At 33.9% G+C, this 19,112-nt stretch overlaps 1 protein-coding gene across 1 annotated transcript in view; it reads right to left on the bottom strand.

Moving 5' to 3' along the window:
• Window positions 1-19,112, bottom strand: part of Cdh9 (cadherin 9) — a 134,805-nt gene that overhangs the window by 15,321 nt on the left and 100,372 nt on the right. Inside the window, exons 3-7 of the mRNA XM_040757730.1 lie at window positions 16,053-16,347; window positions 11,799-11,918; window positions 11,150-11,317; window positions 9,208-9,395; window positions 8,047-8,300 (exon numbers count right to left, since the gene is read on the bottom strand). Coding sequence (XP_040613664.1) covers window positions 8,047-8,300; window positions 9,208-9,395; window positions 11,150-11,317; window positions 11,799-11,918; window positions 16,053-16,347 — 1,025 coding nt within the window. The remainder of the gene's footprint in view (window positions 1-8,046; window positions 8,301-9,207; window positions 9,396-11,149; window positions 11,318-11,798; window positions 11,919-16,052; window positions 16,348-19,112) is intronic.

Here is a 19,112-nt window from a genome sequence, read left to right as displayed (position 1 = left end):
ATAAGTATCTCTTGAGACACTTACCAAATCATGGAAATGCATCACATAAATAAGGACACATAATATTTCTGGATGTGATCTCCAACAATAAGATGATTCATAGCATTCTAATGGAGAATAATCTTCTTTTCCAAGGTATATTATCCTCCTTTATAATTAGCATATGATTTTTGCATAAAGAGTAGAAATAATAAAAGTTAAGCATAAGAACTTAACCAAAATTGACTTTTGCATTCAGAAGTTGGCAAAAGTTATCAAGAGCAAAGAGTTCTTGAGTGTTTGAAGACACTATTATAAACCCACCTACCTTAAAACAGTGGACACTGACAAGTTGAAAAACTACAAGAAAATGATATACTAAAAACTGAAGAAAAAAGAAAACATGATATATCAAAGACAAATACGTTTACTTTTTCTATACAGAATATTTTTAAGTATTTAAAAACTTTATGTGTATGAGTATTTTGTTAGAATGTATATCCCTGCATCGTATGTGTAGCTATTGAATACAAAGGTCAGAATAGAGTATCAGATACCAAAAATGGAGGTTGTGGTGGGCAGGAGCTGCCATGTGGATTCTGAGAGTCAAACCACAGTTCTCTGCAGCAGGTACCATGCATCTAATTTCTCAGTCTTTTCTCCAACCTTGAACACTTTATTAAAATAATTGTAATTAGTGACATCTGTAAACCTGTTAATATTTGGAATTCTTTCTAATTTTTTAAATACTCCCATCATGTTTCATGTGTATGTACATGCACATATATTTACATTTATAAGTTCAGGTCAAAACAAAAATGGATAATTATATATCCTTGAGGTAAAAATATAAAGGTGTGGTGCTAGCCTTACCAACTGAAAGCAAACTGCTTCTGGTAGTCTTTATGGCCAGTAGCAGAGAGAAAAGCAGTTGCTGAATCAATACCTAGTCATAATGTACCAGAAGATGTGTTAATCTACTAAAGTTACTACACCACATTTGATATAGCATTTACAATTGAAGTCACTACTTGAGACTTTATAGTCAACTGTCATTCTTTATGATCAATCTGTCTATTGCACTGGCCAGAGAGTAGAGTAAAAAAAGGGAACCACCAGCCTGCATCTTGCAAGTCCTTGATGGGGGCACTGGTTTCTGCTGTCCCTTCTGGGGTGTGGTTTCTGATTCACTATTTTTACTGGCAGGGGCAACTCTAAAGGCTTCCATTTAGCCTTTATAAATACAATATCCCTTAGATCACAGAATAGGAACTAATATGGGAATTCTGTCAACTTCTAAATATGTCTATCCCAATTATACACTCCAAGACTGGGAGAATAACCATAGTATTTGTTTAGATACCCATTGGATCTATTGTGAATGAAATATCATTCAAAACTCCATTAATTATGTAAACTCTGAAAGACCCCATTTAAACTGGAGGGTTACAATTATTGTAAATGTCTTCAGGAATCAGCATTACTTCAAAACCAGTATCCAAAAAAACACAGAAAATCTATTTCCTTTTCCCCAATGTTCAATTATCCTTGTAAAAGGTCAGAGGTCTCTCTGGGGAAAGACTGTAGAAAGGCTAACAGTAAAACACTGGGTATTTAATTTAGATCCTTTCTCAGGGGAACCTGGCTGTCCCTTCCTTAAAATGATCCTGGGTCTGCAAACTGGATCAAGTTATGAAAATTTGTTCACAGGATTGAAATTCCCTTTTGGGAAGAACCAATATTGCTTCTCTTAAAGAGAATAACCCTGCATATTCAGATCAAACAAAAATGCAGTGTGCTTCTTATCTATTTTAGGCCTGGAAACACCTTGGTTGATTAGTGCCACATAAAAATAAATCACTCTACCCTTGATGCTCACTTATGGTTCAGATCATTATGAACATTGTTTCACCTGCACTATGCATTACAATATCCTTGCCTTTGACCATTCAGTACTGTTATCTGACCCAATCTACTTGGAAGCCAAGTGCATTTAATCTATCCCACAGAGCAGCAACATCTTTGACCCTAGGGTCTGGCACAAGAAAATGGGTGACAACATAACTATGTAAATGGCTTGTGTCCCTCTTATCATTTTATGTCTTATATAATTAGTGAAGGGCATGTCTTCTGTGCCTCTCCATATTGGAGGATTAGTCTTCACAGTGTGCCCACTGTAGAATTGCAGTTTCTCTGAGTCTTATCAATATTAAGCCAAGGAATGTCAGGAACATTCAACTCAGTTTTCAGTAGGACATTTTTAATTATTCTTCATCCAACCAATAAAAGAAAGTTTTTATACATTAAAAAAAACTGTGCAAGCTTCCATATTAAACCTAGAATCTCCATTCAGTAGTCCCACAATTATGTAATCCACTGGGTTTTCCATGTTCCCACCATCTGAAGGGGCCTGATAGAAAGATGGAATGCCATTTTGAAGACACAGTTACAGCACCTATTAGGTGGAAGTAATCTGGAGGACTAGTCCAGGATTCTCCAAAAGGTGGCAGGTGGCATGTTTGTATCAATGTCCAATATATGGTATGCTTTTTTTCTCCCCCATAGCCAGGAGCCATGCATCCAGAAATCAATGGGAGAAAAAAAGAATAATTTCATTCATTAGCACACAAAATGATACACTCTGAAACTGTTTTGTTTCCTGTTATTGTGACCTTAAGTTCTACTATAATAGAGATTCTTTCTTCAGGATGGGGCAGGGCAAGCACCATTACCAGGAGACACAACAAACATTCCACTGAATTATAAATTCAGACTTCTCCCTAGTAACTTTGGGATTCTGTAAGGAGTGATTTTACGTATCTTTAAGCGCTGGCCACTCCAATGTGGGTGTGCTCACAGTTATGTAGAACTGAATGGTGGTAAATAGAGCTAGGGGGAGGGAATGCTCTCTCTTTGGGTTTTGGTTTCAACCTGGAGAGCAGCTGTGACCTTTGGTTCTTGGATTTCTTGGTGTTCAAGTAAGTGATTTCTCTTTCAATAAATATCATAGGACATCCCTAAATTTGTGTAATTTAATATTCTGTAGTTTAATATTTATATAGAAATCATTACAGAAATCAGCTGTTGTGAAACCAACATGCTATGATATAAATAACAGTGTTAGGAGCATGGTTGATCCACATTACCAAGGGAAAAGCAGATTCCTTCTCCAAAATGGAGGTAAGAAAGATTGTATCTGGAGTACACAATATTATTCAGGGCATTTATTGGTGCTACAATATCCTGTGATTAAAACCAATGGGAAGCTAAAACAATTAGATCCATTTAGGATGACAAAAAACACAGATCCTTTAGCAATGCAAGTATGGGTCACTTGTCCAACACTAAAACCAAGACCTTCTCACTTGCTGGTTAGAGCGAAGGAAATGAAAAATGTCTAGTAGGGGACAGTAGTAATAAATATAAGCCAAGGCAGCATGACCAGTTACAGTAACAAGGACTATAAATGACATTAATGTTTTGGTCATATTTTACTGAAAATGTATTTTGCAGATTGTTATTTTTTCCCCTTGGATATTTTTGTGTATTGTAATACCAATTAAAGGAAATCACTGTGTTTAAGATTGGGATACTTAAAGAATGTCCCTCATGAAACCTTGCCATATTATAAAATTTATAATGCATTTGTGGTTGTAAATGGAAAACTTATATGATGTTAGACATAATTATAGCCTTACTAAATATATAATGTTTTGACATTTTACATGGGACAGTTAAATTATGTTGAACTAAATTAAATCTGGTTGTTATTTTCACTTGAACATTAAGCATGAAATAACGAGGTATGCTTGTGTGTGAAATAAACGAAGGGTGCATTGTGATGGCTAATATTGGTTGTCAACTTGACTATATCTGAAATCAACTAAATCCCAAGTGTTTGGGTACACTTGTGAGGGTTTTTTTAATTAAATCATTTCAAGTGATATGATTCACCTGTATAAAGGAAGTGTGAAAAGGAAGCCGTAGTTCTTTATTTGATTTCTTTCCCTCTTCATTGGAAAGTCAATTAGTTCACTAACGTTAAAGTCTACTTCTTTGTTATTCCATAGCTAGGATGACTTTCAAATTCCTTTCTGTCTCTCTCTCTCTCTCTCTCTCTCTCTCTCTATATATATATATATATATATATACATATATTTATATATGTGTGTGTGTGTGTGTTCATTCTGTCATTTCTGTTCCTCTAGATAACTATGATTAATACAAAGGATAAACTCATATATGGCAAAATAATTTAATAATTTCAATAGTGGTACTCTGTATAGATCTCATATCTTCTATATCATTCTATACATATCCATCACTCATAGTCCATCTGGATAAATCATTAAATCATACTACAAATATATTTACACATTTCTTGTTTTCAATTATCAGTCTTCTTAATAGTAGTAAATATTTTCAAAACATCATACAATTTCTTTACAGAGAACCATTAAGATGAAGTTTAAAAAATTCTTAATGCATAAAAATATATTTTACATGTTACTTTATACAGCATATTTTGCAAATGTGTTAAATATACAAATGAAATTAAGCCAAATATCTGCTTCATGACCAAGGGAGCAAGCTCAGTCTGTAAAGAATTTGTAGAACAAACATGATTACTTGATTTCAATACTAGTATTAACATAAAGGGTAGGTAAAGAGCCACATCCTCTAATTCTAGTACTGGGAGGATGATGAGGGAGTTGGACCCCTGTGACTTGCTGGAAAGCTAGTCTAGACAAATAGGCAACCTTCAGATTCTGTGAGATATCCCATCTTAAAAAATAAGGAGGCCACAAATTGAGATGTCAGACACCTCTGGTCCCCACATGCACTTATATATATCCTTTATATAAATGCATGAGCACCCCATTCTCCAAAACATGAAACCAGTTATGCATTTTTATGTACCTGAATTTTTGTATCATTACTGTGATGTTTAGAGTCTACTGATATTTTAAATTAATGATAAGTTGTAATTGACACTAATGTATGAAACAGCTTGAAATTACATGCTTTTTAATTGTTTGGAAAAATGCAGATTCCATCTTCAAAATGTCAAAGAGCTTCAGAAATATTCAACATCAATTCTATAGGGGTAAAAACTTTTGGGATTTGAAACAGAAGAAAAAGCTTGATAACAGTTCATTTTAAATACAAAATCTCTAGCTGATGGAATTGTCTACTAATTACATGAAGATACATTAATGGAATGAGTAACACTATTTTTCAAACAATATTTCTAATTCAAACTTAAGTTTGAAGATTTCTTTTTCTTCCTGTTTTTCTCCTTTTACAAAAAATAGATCTATATTACCTTTTAATATAAAGCCTATTATCAAAACCTGTATACCTTTACTCAACAAGAGACCTAGAAGATCCAGAAAAATCAACTCTTTATTTTCACATATGAAATGAGCTAACAAGTTGGCTGCAGCCTTGGCTAAGAACCTGGTTCCCTGCTGCTATGTTGATAAAGTTATACTTAACCTGGCTGTTAATACCATCAGAGATCTTATAATACAAAGTATAATCCAAATGGTGTCCATAGCAATACTAGATAAAAAGAATGCTCCCTGTCATAGTGGACTTGAGATAAAGTAAATAACTCTTCCCCTTTATCATTTCCAGGTTCCTTCTATACAGGAACTCGGTCAGTCACTACAGGGCCTTTGGTCCTTCTGCTTCTGCTAATTGTAGTTGTACTTACATCATTGATGCCTTAACCAAGTGATAATTGCTGTCTGGCTATCATTAATCTGATTGTTACTAGATCCCAATATAAACAGGTCCCCATCACAGAGTCAAGGATTTGACTCTGGATACAAATTAAGGGAGATGGGTGAGAGCCAAAGTTACATTTTAAGTTTTAATTATTATGTCTAAGTGATCCATGACACAAAAAAAATGCCTCTGATCTGCAAGCCCCTTACCCAAAGACAGATAGCTCCCTAAACAAGTTTGCTTGAGCCATATGCACCCAATGCTCTTCATAGCATTTGGGCGGGAGGGATGTTCACAGGCTGAAGGTACTTCAGGAAGCATGCTTACCCAAGATTGGACCTGAGGGAAAATGCAATGAATTATGGGTTTCCCTTCTTAAGCCCTTGGCGTACTTGATTCTGGGCCATTTCCCACGAACCTGCGTTTGGACCTGGCCAGAGCCCATCTACCTATCCAGGATTTAATTAAAACTTGCTTTAAATTTGGCTATAAAACTAGTTCAAGTTGTATCTAGTTTGCATATATGAAATGTAGGTGCCAGAGGGGTCAAGAACATCACAAGAAAACCCACAGAATCAACTAACCTGGCTCATTGTGGTTCACAGAGACTGAATTGAGAATCAGGGAGTCTGTATGGTATTGATATAGACCCTCTGCATGCATGCTTTGGTGGTGTAGCTTCGTCTTCTTGTGGGACTTCTAACAGTGGCATCAGTGGCTGTCTCCAACCTGTTTGCCTTCTTTTCGGATCCCTTTCCTTCTATTGGGTTGCCTTTCCCAGACTTGATTTAAGGGGAGCTGCCTATTCTTAATGCAACTTGATATGACACATTTGGTTTATAACCCTTGTGAGCTTGCACTTTTCTGAAGGGAAACTGAAGAGTAGATAGAGGGAGAGGGAAATTTGGGGGTTGAGTGATAGTAGGGGTGAGGAGTGAGAAAATGCAGTCAGGATATAATATGCAAGAGAAGAAACCCATACTTAACTCTGCTAGGGTAACTAATTAGAGACTAGATAGCCCAGAAATATAGGGAAAAGCAAACACGACTGATAAAAAAGTATCAGCAAAATGATTCTCTTTGCTATATTCATAGAGCATTGCATTATTCATCATCCTCAGAGACTTCTCCAGCAGCAGATGTGAACAGACGCAGAGACCCAGAACATTACACACACACACGCTCGCACACACACACACACACACACACACACAGAGAGAGAGAGAGAGAGAGAGAGAGAGAGAGAGAGAGAGAGAGAGAGAGAGAGAGAGAGAGAGAGAATCAAAATGGGATGTCTCTGGCAAATCCTTCCCTTCAGAGCTTAGGGAACATATGGAAGAGGAGGCAGAAAGAATGTAGGAACCAGAGGGGATGGACAACCAGAGGGTCACTAAGAGGACAAGACCCCGGGAATTAACTAAGCAATGTACATGTGATCTCATTGAGACAGAAACATTTTATTTATATAATTCTTTTATTTATAATTTATGTATTCTTTTAAATTTGATTTTATATTCCAACCACAGTTTTCCCTCCTACCCCTATTGCCACCCACCCACCTCATTCTTAATGGATAGTTTATAAGAATTATTTAAATTTCAGAAGTACTGTTTCTTAAGTGGTGAAACTACAAGTTATATTTTGAAAATATTATACTTACTAATTATTAGTACTTTTACCTTTCCTCTTGTTTTACATATTATGTTTTAGGAAGAATTTCTTTGGGTATGTTAATATAATTAATAAAGTTATCCATCAAAAATTTGAAATGTAGTATTTTATTATCTATTTTAGCAGACTATAGTTCTATAAATATAAAGTTACTATAATATTTCTAATACACATATTTCCTTATAGATCTTTATTTTATATATTCAATACAGACTGTCATATATTTGGTTATTTATTGAAACCATTGAATTTTTGAATGTCTATTAAATAACTTGAATTTATATATGTGCCTGATTTAAAATTAAGAGGCAATGGAATTATCACATTACCAATCACAGGATTAAAATCTGTAGCTTACAGAAACTGATGTCTATAGTTTTAGGAGCTAGATTTTCTGCTATGATATAATATTCAAATGTTCAGAGACTCAGTAGTATTACCTTTGATATAGTATTATTATATCAGCATCTACCTTGTGCGGTTGTAAGATGCAAGTCTTTTCCCATGCCTAGAGCAATTCAGAAGGAAGCGGATGTGAGAATGGATCTTTGAGATGTGTTCATTGTGTTTGGTGTACCACACACAATTATACAGCTCAAGTTTTTACAAAGGTCTTAAAATGGATTGCATGCTTAAACTAATAGATGTGTTTCAAGTACTTACTTTATTATGTTGTTCATAGCATCTGGGTCATATGCAGTGACTTGGCCAATGATGCTTCCCTCCTTCACATCTTCATCCACCTCCATCAAGTAAGAGTGCTTACTGAACACAGGGGGCTCATCTACATCTTCCACAGATATCTTAACCATGGCTGTGTCTTTGAAAGGCCCAAGATGTAAGAAGCGAGGATCAGGGTGGGTGTTGCTTGCATCCACTCTTAAGGTGTATAACATTTTCTTTTCAAAATCTAAGTTCTGAGTTAAAAAAATTCAAAAATGTTAGGATACACTAGAAGACAGAGCATTGGTTGATTAAATGAATGTTTAATTATTGCTTAAATCAACTATGGCTATGTAACTACCCCTATTATCACTTAATAATTTTATTCAATGAAATAGCATGTTTGCTTTATATTTATACAATATAACTATCATGGAATGTATAATATACTGATGTCAATTAGGTAATTCTCTTTAATAGTTCAAGCAGAGTTACATAAAATATCATCTAAATTAATACTAATTAAGTAATAGCATCGTAAAAATTAAATATTACTAAAAGTAAGAAGACTAACTAAAATGTAATTCTAGAATAAATTTTACATTTCATCAACTTGAGTATTTGTCGAGAGAAATATATAAAGGAAATAAGTGAAAAATGAAAATAGTTAATATTAACTGTATTATAATTTACAAGGTTTCAGGTCATTCCATTAAAAGCCAATATAGTACATAAACCAGAATATTTTACATAGCACCCTCTGATATTTAAATGCTAATTGAAAAGTAGGAGGCTTCAAGGTTAGTTCTAGCTCTTAGCTCTTCATCTTGTTTCACTCATTTTACATGGATCATTGCACTTACAAAAGATACTGATGGATCTGGTTTATTGCTTATTCTATAGAGGCATGCAAAGAAAGTACTCTTGAGTTTAATCCCAGTCTCATCTACAAGAGCACAGTCATCTAAGCATGAGTTGAAACATAACTATCAGGAACAATGTATCCCTTATTTGAAGTGAAAACAGTTCTCTTACTAACTGTGATAATGGACAACACATAAAAAATAATGAGAAGCATATCTGTGGTTGCTTTTCTATGTACTGAAAAGTAAAGTGAAACCAAAGAGCACTTAGTGAAAATAGGAGCACAGCCAAAAAAACCTGTTTGACTGTTATGATCCCTTCTTGTGTCTCTTTGTCGGTGATCACATCAAACATGTCCGATCCTTCTCCTTCTGAAATGCTGTATTCCAAATCAGCGTTCTCCCCGGTGTCAGGGTCATTGGCTTTTATCCTACCAAGATGAGTTCCAAGGGGCGCAGACTCCAGAGAATTAAATTGATAAGTACCTGTAAATTGAATCGTAGCTGCCTTGACTTTCAAATTCAGATGACTCAAATTTTCAATTTCTCTCTAAGTAAAGTGATTTAAATTGAGAGGCATTTTCATCGTATTGAGTTGTATACTGTCAAAAGTTATGGATTTATGGAGCACAAAAATAATTTATGGAAGTTTAATTTTCTCAATTTATACCTGAGAAATATAATTTACATCAGGAGTAAGAGAATGTTCAATGTTACTTGAAGAGCACATGGAAACTTGCTTTAATAATCCAGAACTTGCCCTGACAATCATGAAACCCAATTGTTTGTTACTTGATTATGATGTTAAATAGTCTTGCCACACATTTTACACACACTCAGAATAAAAGAGTGAATTTGCAAATTTTCAAATAGTCCACATTTTCCCAATAATTTTCAAGCAGCAATGCCTTTATTTTGGTTGGTTCTGCTAATATACTTAAATTTAATGTCTTTAAGTGCCATGTTTTCCCTGCTAAGTACAGATCCAACCCTGCATTAAAATTTGTTTTACTGTAATGACAAGTATCTCTTTCACAAATTTTCTATAAATGTGTAAATATGGAAAAATAAAATGATTAAAGTAATATAATTGAAAATGGGTGCTGGGCATTATATAAACTCAAATATTCTTTATGGTAACCTATTTAGTCTTTTCAAAGAAGAAATTTGGGTAAACAATTTTCAGTGGACAGGCCAAAGGAAATTATCTTGCTCAGCTATGAAAATGAGAAAACAGAGTTTAGGCTCTGACTTCAAAGGATAATCTCTTTCCAGTGATTTTGTGGTTAGGATTTGGAGGTTTTCCATCTCAGTGCAGCATTCTATATTCCATTCTCTAAAATTTAATGTCAAGTACTAGTCAGTAAAACAAGGAAAATCGATATAACAATTAATTCACATATTCTTTATGAGGAAACAGTGCCACATCGGCAGTTCTTTCAGGTCATGGTCCAGCCCTCAGCATTTTATCAGTGTTATAGCAGATACAGACTTTCTCTTAGTGTCCTAACATATGACAGAAATGCAGTGTGATAATTAACCCAATTATACATTTAGCTTATATTTTAAAATCTGAATGGAAAGTCTAGGTGACATCTGGAAGGAAATTCACTGATCTTTAAGTTTCAGAAAATTTAACTCTAAAATTTAACATGTTGTTACATAATTGATGATTTCAATATTAGTGCAATGTTAACATAACCAAGTTTTCATGACTTTTTATGTAAACCAAAAGAATATTAAGAAGCTTCCAATTTAACCCACATACATTTCTTTAAATATAGATCCTGTTTTTAGAGATGACAAAGCTTGCAATCTGTGTTTTAAAATTCATTAAATAGAGGCTTTTAATGCTTGTTTATAAATTAGCTAAGAGTTGTGAACAGTGTATACTTCGGATGTAAACAGGCAGACTTTTGTGCCCACATTTTTACCCAGGGTGCTCTGAAAGGTGGGATAGCAACAGTGACTGTGAGGACACCAGCCTGCAAAGCTGTCTTGCTCATCAAAAGCTGGCAAACCTTAAGTGCAAAAGACCCTTGGTTTTGTTTTTGTTTTCTTCCATTCCTCTTTGGGGATACATAACATCACTTTTAATTTTAGGAAACTAACTTTTTCTTTGTCGGAGGGGGTACATTGATTTGCTCTCACAAAAAGAACTAGAAACATGGACACTTAGTTCTGTTGTAATGGTGTGCTTGGGAATATTCCAATTATTGTGAACACACAGCCTGCCTTACTCTGTGGAAACCGAGGAGGGTTGTTGTTGACGTCAGTGAGGGTGATGTTCACTGTGGTTGTTCCAGAAAGGCCTCCCATCTGGCCGCCCATGTCCTTGGCCTGAATAACGACCTGATACTGTTCTCTGTTTTCTCTGCTCATGTCTGGTAGCGCAGTTTTTATTATGCCTTTAAAAAAAGTGTAAAATTAAAATACTGACTTTTGAAATCCAGCTATACATTTCAAGATCCATTTTACCAAAGATAAATGGAGAAAATGAGTGCCCACAATTAATTTAATGTAATTCACAAGACAGAAAACATTCAATTTTATGCATTTTCTATTTTGATTAGTTGATTTTGCTTAATTTTTAAAATCCTTATATTCTTTACACTTTGACTATTGCATTCATTATTCTAAAGATTATAGTATTCTACCTGAAATCTTTTAGTCTCATTAATTTCAACCCAATAAATAATAGACAGAAGAGCTAAGCTATCAAAGAATTGTCTTAACATAGGATGTTTTATTTCATTTTTGTAAAGCAACTGTAAAAAGAAGCTACTCAAAACTGTCTGGACAGGTTTTAACACAGAAAGCTCACTAAAGAGATTGCAGATCAGTCTATATTATATAATATGAAATAGACTAAGACGCAGGTGCATTTACCTGATTCTGGGTCCACTGAAAAGTATGGCTGCCCTTGCAGTATGCTGTAGACAACTTTGGCACTGTTCCCATAGTTGGCATCATCTGCATCAGTAGCAGTCACTTGTATAACAGATGTACCTGCACCCAGCCCCGCCCCAAAGCAGAGGCACATCAATTTTTCTAAGTTTCATTTGAATAGCTGTTTTCTTCCTCATTGTTTTCTCAACTGATAAGAAATCCTGGTTTTACTCTTCACTATACAAGGTTAGAAAATATATGATTTATTTTATCACAGAGATTAATAAATCTAAAGAATTGAAAAATTAATTAGTGGGAATATCATGATGAGGAAAGCTCTCATTAAACAAAATTAGCATATTTATTACTAAATGAGAATTTGCAAAGAAAACTTCAACAATGTGAAACATCCTGTTATTTTTATCTTAGTGAACTGTGTCTATAAACATAACAAAATATATAGAGGTATTGTTATGCAGAAGCAAACAAGCAAACAATATAATCAAGTTATGCTGCAAAATATCATGTCAAAATGCTTGAAAGCAAACATCAAAACTAAATACACATATCAATAAAAAAAAGAAGAAAAACAAGGTGAACTATAATTCTTGTATCATTTACTGTGCATTGTATCAGATATTTACTGGGACTTGTAAATCCATAAGTACTAAGTACTGAACTATTAAACTTTGTCAAAAGTTAATTTATGAATTTTATATTTCTTATATTAACAACTTTATTTTCTACCAAAATGAAGATAAGTTAAGCATTTAAATTGTACTGCTAAAAAACAATCACGTATCTAATTTTTACACATTGTGTATTTGTTTCATTTCCATTAGTCTTCTTCAGGGGACCGTAGCAAACAGACCAAGCTTATTTCAATGTGGTTAAATGTGTGGATTAGGGAATCAAAATGACACATGCCTTTGCAACTCCTGTAGCCAGGAAAGCTCACTGTTAGAAATAATGTGCCTGGGGAACCATGGTGGATTCCATGGTGGGCAAGGGTGACCAAGGCAGGGAACAAACATTCCAGACAAACAGAGCTTAAATGAGAAGTTTTATTAGAAAGAGGAGGGAAGGGGGAAAGAAAAAGAACAGAGATAAAGAGACACGGAAATACAGAAAGGACAGAAGAGAAGAGGGACAAGGAAAAGTCCTATCTGTTTCAGGGGAACAATAGGAAAGACAGCATAAGTGGGCATGGGACTTTCTTTTAAAGGGGTCCTTCGTGCTGGTATCCAGACTAGTAGTAATGGAACCCTGTGCTGACCAGGGTACTGCCTGAGCGCATTCTGCCAATTGACAGGGGCAGGTCAGCATATTGCCTTACACTCACCTCTTCTCTAATATGCTCCTCCACAATAATTAACTTGGGAGTCAAAGGGACTAATTCTTCCTTCCTAAGCATTTGTGTTTTGGTGTAATCAGAAGAGAACATTGTGATTTCAAACAGTGCAGTGTGAACAGTCTCAATTAGAAGTGAGACTATTAAAATCTTCGTAGGTTTGACATAAGTTTTCCTTTTTTTTTCTTTGAAGTGTAAGTGGTCTCTGGGTTTGTACATTCAGGATTCATTAAGTCATGACACCAACCGCATTGTCTAGAGCCATGTGATTTCCATAGGATGATTAGAGGTGCCTTAGCAGACTGTTAGTAGTTATTTGTATTAAAATTCAAATTTCATGTGACAGTAGGGTGTATGCCTTTGGGCCATATATCATAGACCAGTAAGGTACAAGAATGAAATTATAACTAGTCTAAGTAGAGATCACCCATTTTAAGTGATTCTTTTCCTACAGACTTGTTGGAGAAAAAAGCACAGCAGATGTACTTGTTGAGTCCATAACAGTGAGCCTTTTTAAAAATGCCTAAATTATCACAGAAAAGAATCAGCATTTGACTTAGTTTCAAAAGTAGCTAACAAGGAATGCTAGTTTGAAATTTCATAAATGGAGAGGTCTATATAGGCCTTTTAGAATATAAGGCAGATCATATCTCATAATTACAAAATATATGCCTTACAAACCCAAAAATCCAGAAGAGCTATTAGCATAAAAGAAAATGCATGCAGTTATAGAAACTTAATACTTGATAGTTAGGAAGAATTGAATCACCAATGTTTTTAAAATAACATTTAAAATTACTTAGTTCAGTCTGTATACTGTTTTATATTTTACAAATAATGATAGAATATATACTGATGTGTAATATGGGAAAGAAGATATGAGAACTAAGCATATACATGATAATAACATAATGAATTGTGGGATATCAAAAAATATATATCAGAAAGAGTAGAGATAAGAGAAAAGGTAACCAGCATATATTATATGAAGCATAATCTATTTTCAGTAAAAGGGGGAAAGTACAAAATGTTTTGCACTAAAAAATATTCAATAGAGAAGTATTATCTTGTTTTATTTTATTTATTTTTATATGTATCTTTATATGTGTTTTGTCTACATGTTTGTCTGTGAAAGCATGTGTGTCTGATTTCTCGGGAAGTCATGAGAGAGTATCAGATACCCTAGGATGGGTCTTGCAGACAGTGACGAGACACTGTGTGTGTTATGGAAGCCTGAACACTACACATTTAGGAGTGTGTGTGTGTGTGTGTGTGTGTGTGTGCTTGTGTTTGTGTATATAAAAACTAAAAGAAGATCATAAATTTGAAAAAAGAGAAATGGGTGTGTCTTAAAGAAAGAAGAGGAAGTGTAAAATTTTGTAATAATATTAAAATCTTAAAAAAGAGCTAAAGAATAAAGAAGTAATGTTGTAAGTTTAAAGTATACAGCAATATAAATACTTCTGATCAAATATTCTAATAATCAAATATATCTGTCAACCTAATCATCCTTATTACATTTCTACCTATGGAAAATCTATAAAATGGTAAGTAACATTTAAAATAATTTGCAAAATAACATAAAAACAATGTTTTTCATAAGTTAAAGTATATACCATACTTAAGTTCAATTCAAAATTGGTAATTTGTCCAGAGATTATAATTTTACACATATTTCTTCTCAAATGTAAGTTCATAAAATGCTATAAAGTACACCTAAGTAAGCTTAATTCCAGGGAAATATAGATAGATCCAGGAAATTTTAACAGTTTGAAGTTATTAGAACAAAACTAAGGAGAACCCATCTACTCATATATCATGCAAGGGCCTTGAGATCTCATAAAACTCCTGTCTTTTTCTATAAATCCCTTTTATGTTATAAGAATTAAAAATAGAAAAGATGATAGAATATCACTTTCCTTAAATAGGTAAGTTACACAAGACAAAACTTCTTCCTAAACTTTTCGTTCTTCTGAATAGACATACTATATCATTAAAACAACAGCCATGCCACACTCTCAGCAGAAAGGTATACAATAATACTTTTTGATAATAAGAGTATTTTTAATAAAATACATTATTATGCTATTATATATTATTGAACTAATAAATAAATAGTGTTAAACATAGAAAAATGCATATCTTACATATTATGTATTTAACCAGCATTAGTTATGCAGTATTTTAAGACAATATTTAGCTCTTTTTATAGAATGTAGTTATCATACATGGATAGAATTAAATGTATTAACACACATAAAAGTAGTAATTTGGTATACTAATCAGTGATGCTTAAAATTGGGACAGTCTTAGAACTGTGAAAAATGACTGTTTGCAATTTGCATGTAAAGCAGAGTAGAAGCTATTAAACAAAGATACACAGCAAAAATCTGTGACTTTTAGATTGATACTACTTGCTATTTCATCTTCATTCAGTTAAATTCCTTTGATTTTTGAATTCTTAATAAACAGGCTGGACAGTAAAGTTCTGTTTCTTATATTTATAAAATAAGGTCATATTGATAATGCAATGAGACAGTTATATAGAAGCAATTTGTCAAATACAACAGTTTCCTCTTCTGTTTAATGTGAGAAGAACTGCTGACATGGTTAATTCTCCCCTTCAGTCAGCCATGCATTCTACAGGACACCTAGTCTTAATCGACAGAGCAGGTGTTGTTTCCAATGGAATCAAGCATCTTTACTCAGTAAATTACAATTAAAAGGAGACATTGTCATATTAGTAATTGAAGATAATTGGAATGGAGATGTTTGATTAAAGTAAGAATTTCTATATACAGTTCTAAATTTGAAAGAAAAACACATATAAGCACATGCTTCTAAATTTCTTAGTAAAAATATGAGCACAAATATGCTGTGCTCACATGTTAGTAGATACCTACCAACTCCAGACATTTCAGGAACACTGGCTGTGTACAAGTCTTTTGTGAATTTTGGCTCATTGTCATTGATATCATGAATTTTAATGATGAATTCAGATTCTGGCTCCACTTGACGCCCAGTCTTTCTGTCTATAGCCTTGGCACGAAGAATGTACAGGGATTTTTCTTCTCTGTCTAATTTCTTTGCAGCATGAATGTCTCCTGTGTTTTCATCTATAACGAACAGATTGCCAGCCCCATCTCCTGTTAAAATGTATTTTAAATTTCCATCTCCTTTATCTTGGTCAGTGTGGAGCTTCAAAGAGTAGGAAAGAAGAATTCTGTAAATACGTGGGTGGTCATCACAGTGAAAACAATTTGATATGCACTAATTTCTCCCCCATATCATATTATACCAATCATGATCTGAACACATACCTCAGATCAAAGGGAAATTAAATATTTCACATTTTGTTATTCTTAAAATATTACAGTTATAGTTAGTCTCCATGGTTGGACATGTTTAGAATAAATGGTACTTCAGTTTTACAAAACACAGTGGTTGAAACATACATTTGAGAGGAATATTACCAAAATTTAAGCATTTACTACAAAAGAGAAAATTAACTTTGTCTCCATTTTGTGTTTAAAATAGCAATCTGAATTATACTTTTGAGCAAATAATTCAAAGATATAGCATGGGGCACTTAAAATTTATTCTAATAATTACTGTGTAATTAATTCTTTAGTTGCTATTTAGTGTTCTCCCTTGGTGACATAAGCCCTTAAAAGACTGCATTTATGCAAGTCAGTCAGAAAGAGGAAATACTTTAAAAGCCAAATCATTTTCAATAAGATTTTTCCTTTTTTCTTTCAGTTTAATTTTTAATTTTACATTCCAATCCGGTTGCCCCTTCCTCACATCATCCTGCTCCCTTCCTCGCACCCCATGACCCATTCACTCATCAGAAATGGTACATTTGCAATCAGACTGTAAGTACTTCTACTACCATGTTCTCAGGTGAGAAATGATATTCTCTATAAACATTTTAACCTTCAACTGATGCAAAAAGAGTGGTGGATATTTCACATCTTAAAGAAAAATTAAGATTTGTTCTGATTACTATTTATTTTATATAGATAACTTCTCAGTAGAAGCAACCTCGTGGTTGGGGTTGCAATTCACTTCCAAATCAATGCCTAAATGAACCTAGGATGAATCCTTAATAGCACAATAATAATGATGTAAAATTATAAATAATAATTATGAATATATAGACAATCAACTACTTAGAGTTAAAACGAGTGGACTACAATAATCAAGCCATTCTGAACTAAGTGAAACTTAATGTTGACAAGGCAATGGCTCAGGTCCTTAGAATATGTTTTTGACCAATAATAGGTAAGTCTTGGAATTTCTTTATTGCTTCAAGGCTCCTGGGATAAAGAGAGCATTTAAAAGAGAAAAAGAAGCTAGAAATGAGGAGGAATCAGAAGGAGGACTGGAGACTTAGAATAGAAACAGAACAATAAAGAAATTGAAACAGAGAAGCATGGAGTAGGAGATTCTCTCACCTTCAGACATCCTGTATCCTTCTTGGCTGCTGGTTCCTCTCTGAACCCTGAGAGTGACTTGGGACTGTCACTCTCATTAGGCAGGCACATCCTATCACCTTTGCTAAATTCCCATAGTCTAGGAGCTGTATTGCTCTTCCCTCTATTTTCCTTTTGGATATAACTGAGCATTTTGGTTATCCAATGTTTTCATATACTCTGTACTTGCTGGTTTTCTCCTCTTGCTTAGCTCATAACCTTACATGGTCACATTCATTATGGGTCCAGATGCCTCTGACTATATTTTCCATCATATCCACAATAAATATCCTCCACCATACCTAGGAGCAGTCATGACCTTCCTGTTCATTTTTTTATTCAGATATGAATTACTCCAATATGTTCATGCATCTAAACAATAGATCCCCCAACTGTTAGCACTGTTTTGTAGGTGGCAGTATCTTGAGGACTTTTAGCCTTGCTAAAAAATGAGTCACTTGCAGTGGACTTAGGATGTTTGCTAATTTGACTTCAATTTCATGATCCTATTTGATTCCTGAGAGCAAATACAGTATTATCAGCTTTCTCACACGCCTCCCACTGTACATTGACCACCACAATGATCATGACCTATTAAGTCCTAAGTCAAAATTCTTCTTTCATCCCTTAAGTTGCAAAAAGGAAAATAAATTAATACAATGAACAGCAAAGTCATTGTTCAATAAGCTGAGGAAGGAAATGGACATGGCACCAGGGGAAGAGGTTTGTTTTGTCAATGTTCAGCAAAACAGATGTGGTGCATCACAGTCATCTTTAGAGTAGCTGATAAATCTCAGGCTGTAGCCAGTGAGAACTAATATGCCCAAAAGTCATCAATACATCACCACTGAAAGTGTGATTAGACATCTTCCTTTCATGAATGAGTCCTTTTATTATAGGTTTATCCCTTACATTCAAACATATGACAAAACTTCTTTCCTTGAACATACAATGAAGATTTCCGACAAACTCAAGAACAGTTGTTCTTGACCAATGGCTTCATTACTCAATAACAGACGCATAGCAGTGTATTCTTGCTCACAAAAAATCACTGATCTAATATCATATTAGTTACAAAATAAAAATACCATTATCCAAATTTCATAAATATTAAAGACAGTTCCTTTGTCAAAACATTATCCATATTCAAATGAGTGACAAATACTTGGAAAATATTTAGTTATCATAAGTATGAAAATAATTACCTTTATTTAAGCTCATTAACCTCTTTTTATCAAAGAAGCCATTCAGAAATAAAACACATAAAATGGACATTATTAGAATCATAAAATTCAGCTGCACTCCTGTTATAACATATGATACAGAAAAAAATATTCAAATCATACAAACTGGTTTCTAGTCACGTGATGTCCTTGGCAGATTACCTATGAAACCATGGAGCTATTGTAAACTATCTATAACACAGGAAACTAAGTCCAAGTAGTATGCTGCAAAATTACATGGCAACTCTGCTTTCTCTTCAGTATT

The sequence above is a fragment of the Mesocricetus auratus genome, unplaced genomic scaffold (assembly GCF_017639785.1).
Source record: "Mesocricetus auratus isolate SY011 unplaced genomic scaffold, BCM_Maur_2.0 Super-Scaffold_100015, whole genome shotgun sequence".
Classification (NCBI taxonomy): Eukaryota; Metazoa; Chordata; class Mammalia; order Rodentia; family Cricetidae; genus Mesocricetus; species Mesocricetus auratus.
Note: the sequence above shows the minus strand (reverse complement) of the source record. Positions and strands in the feature narration are given on the sequence as shown.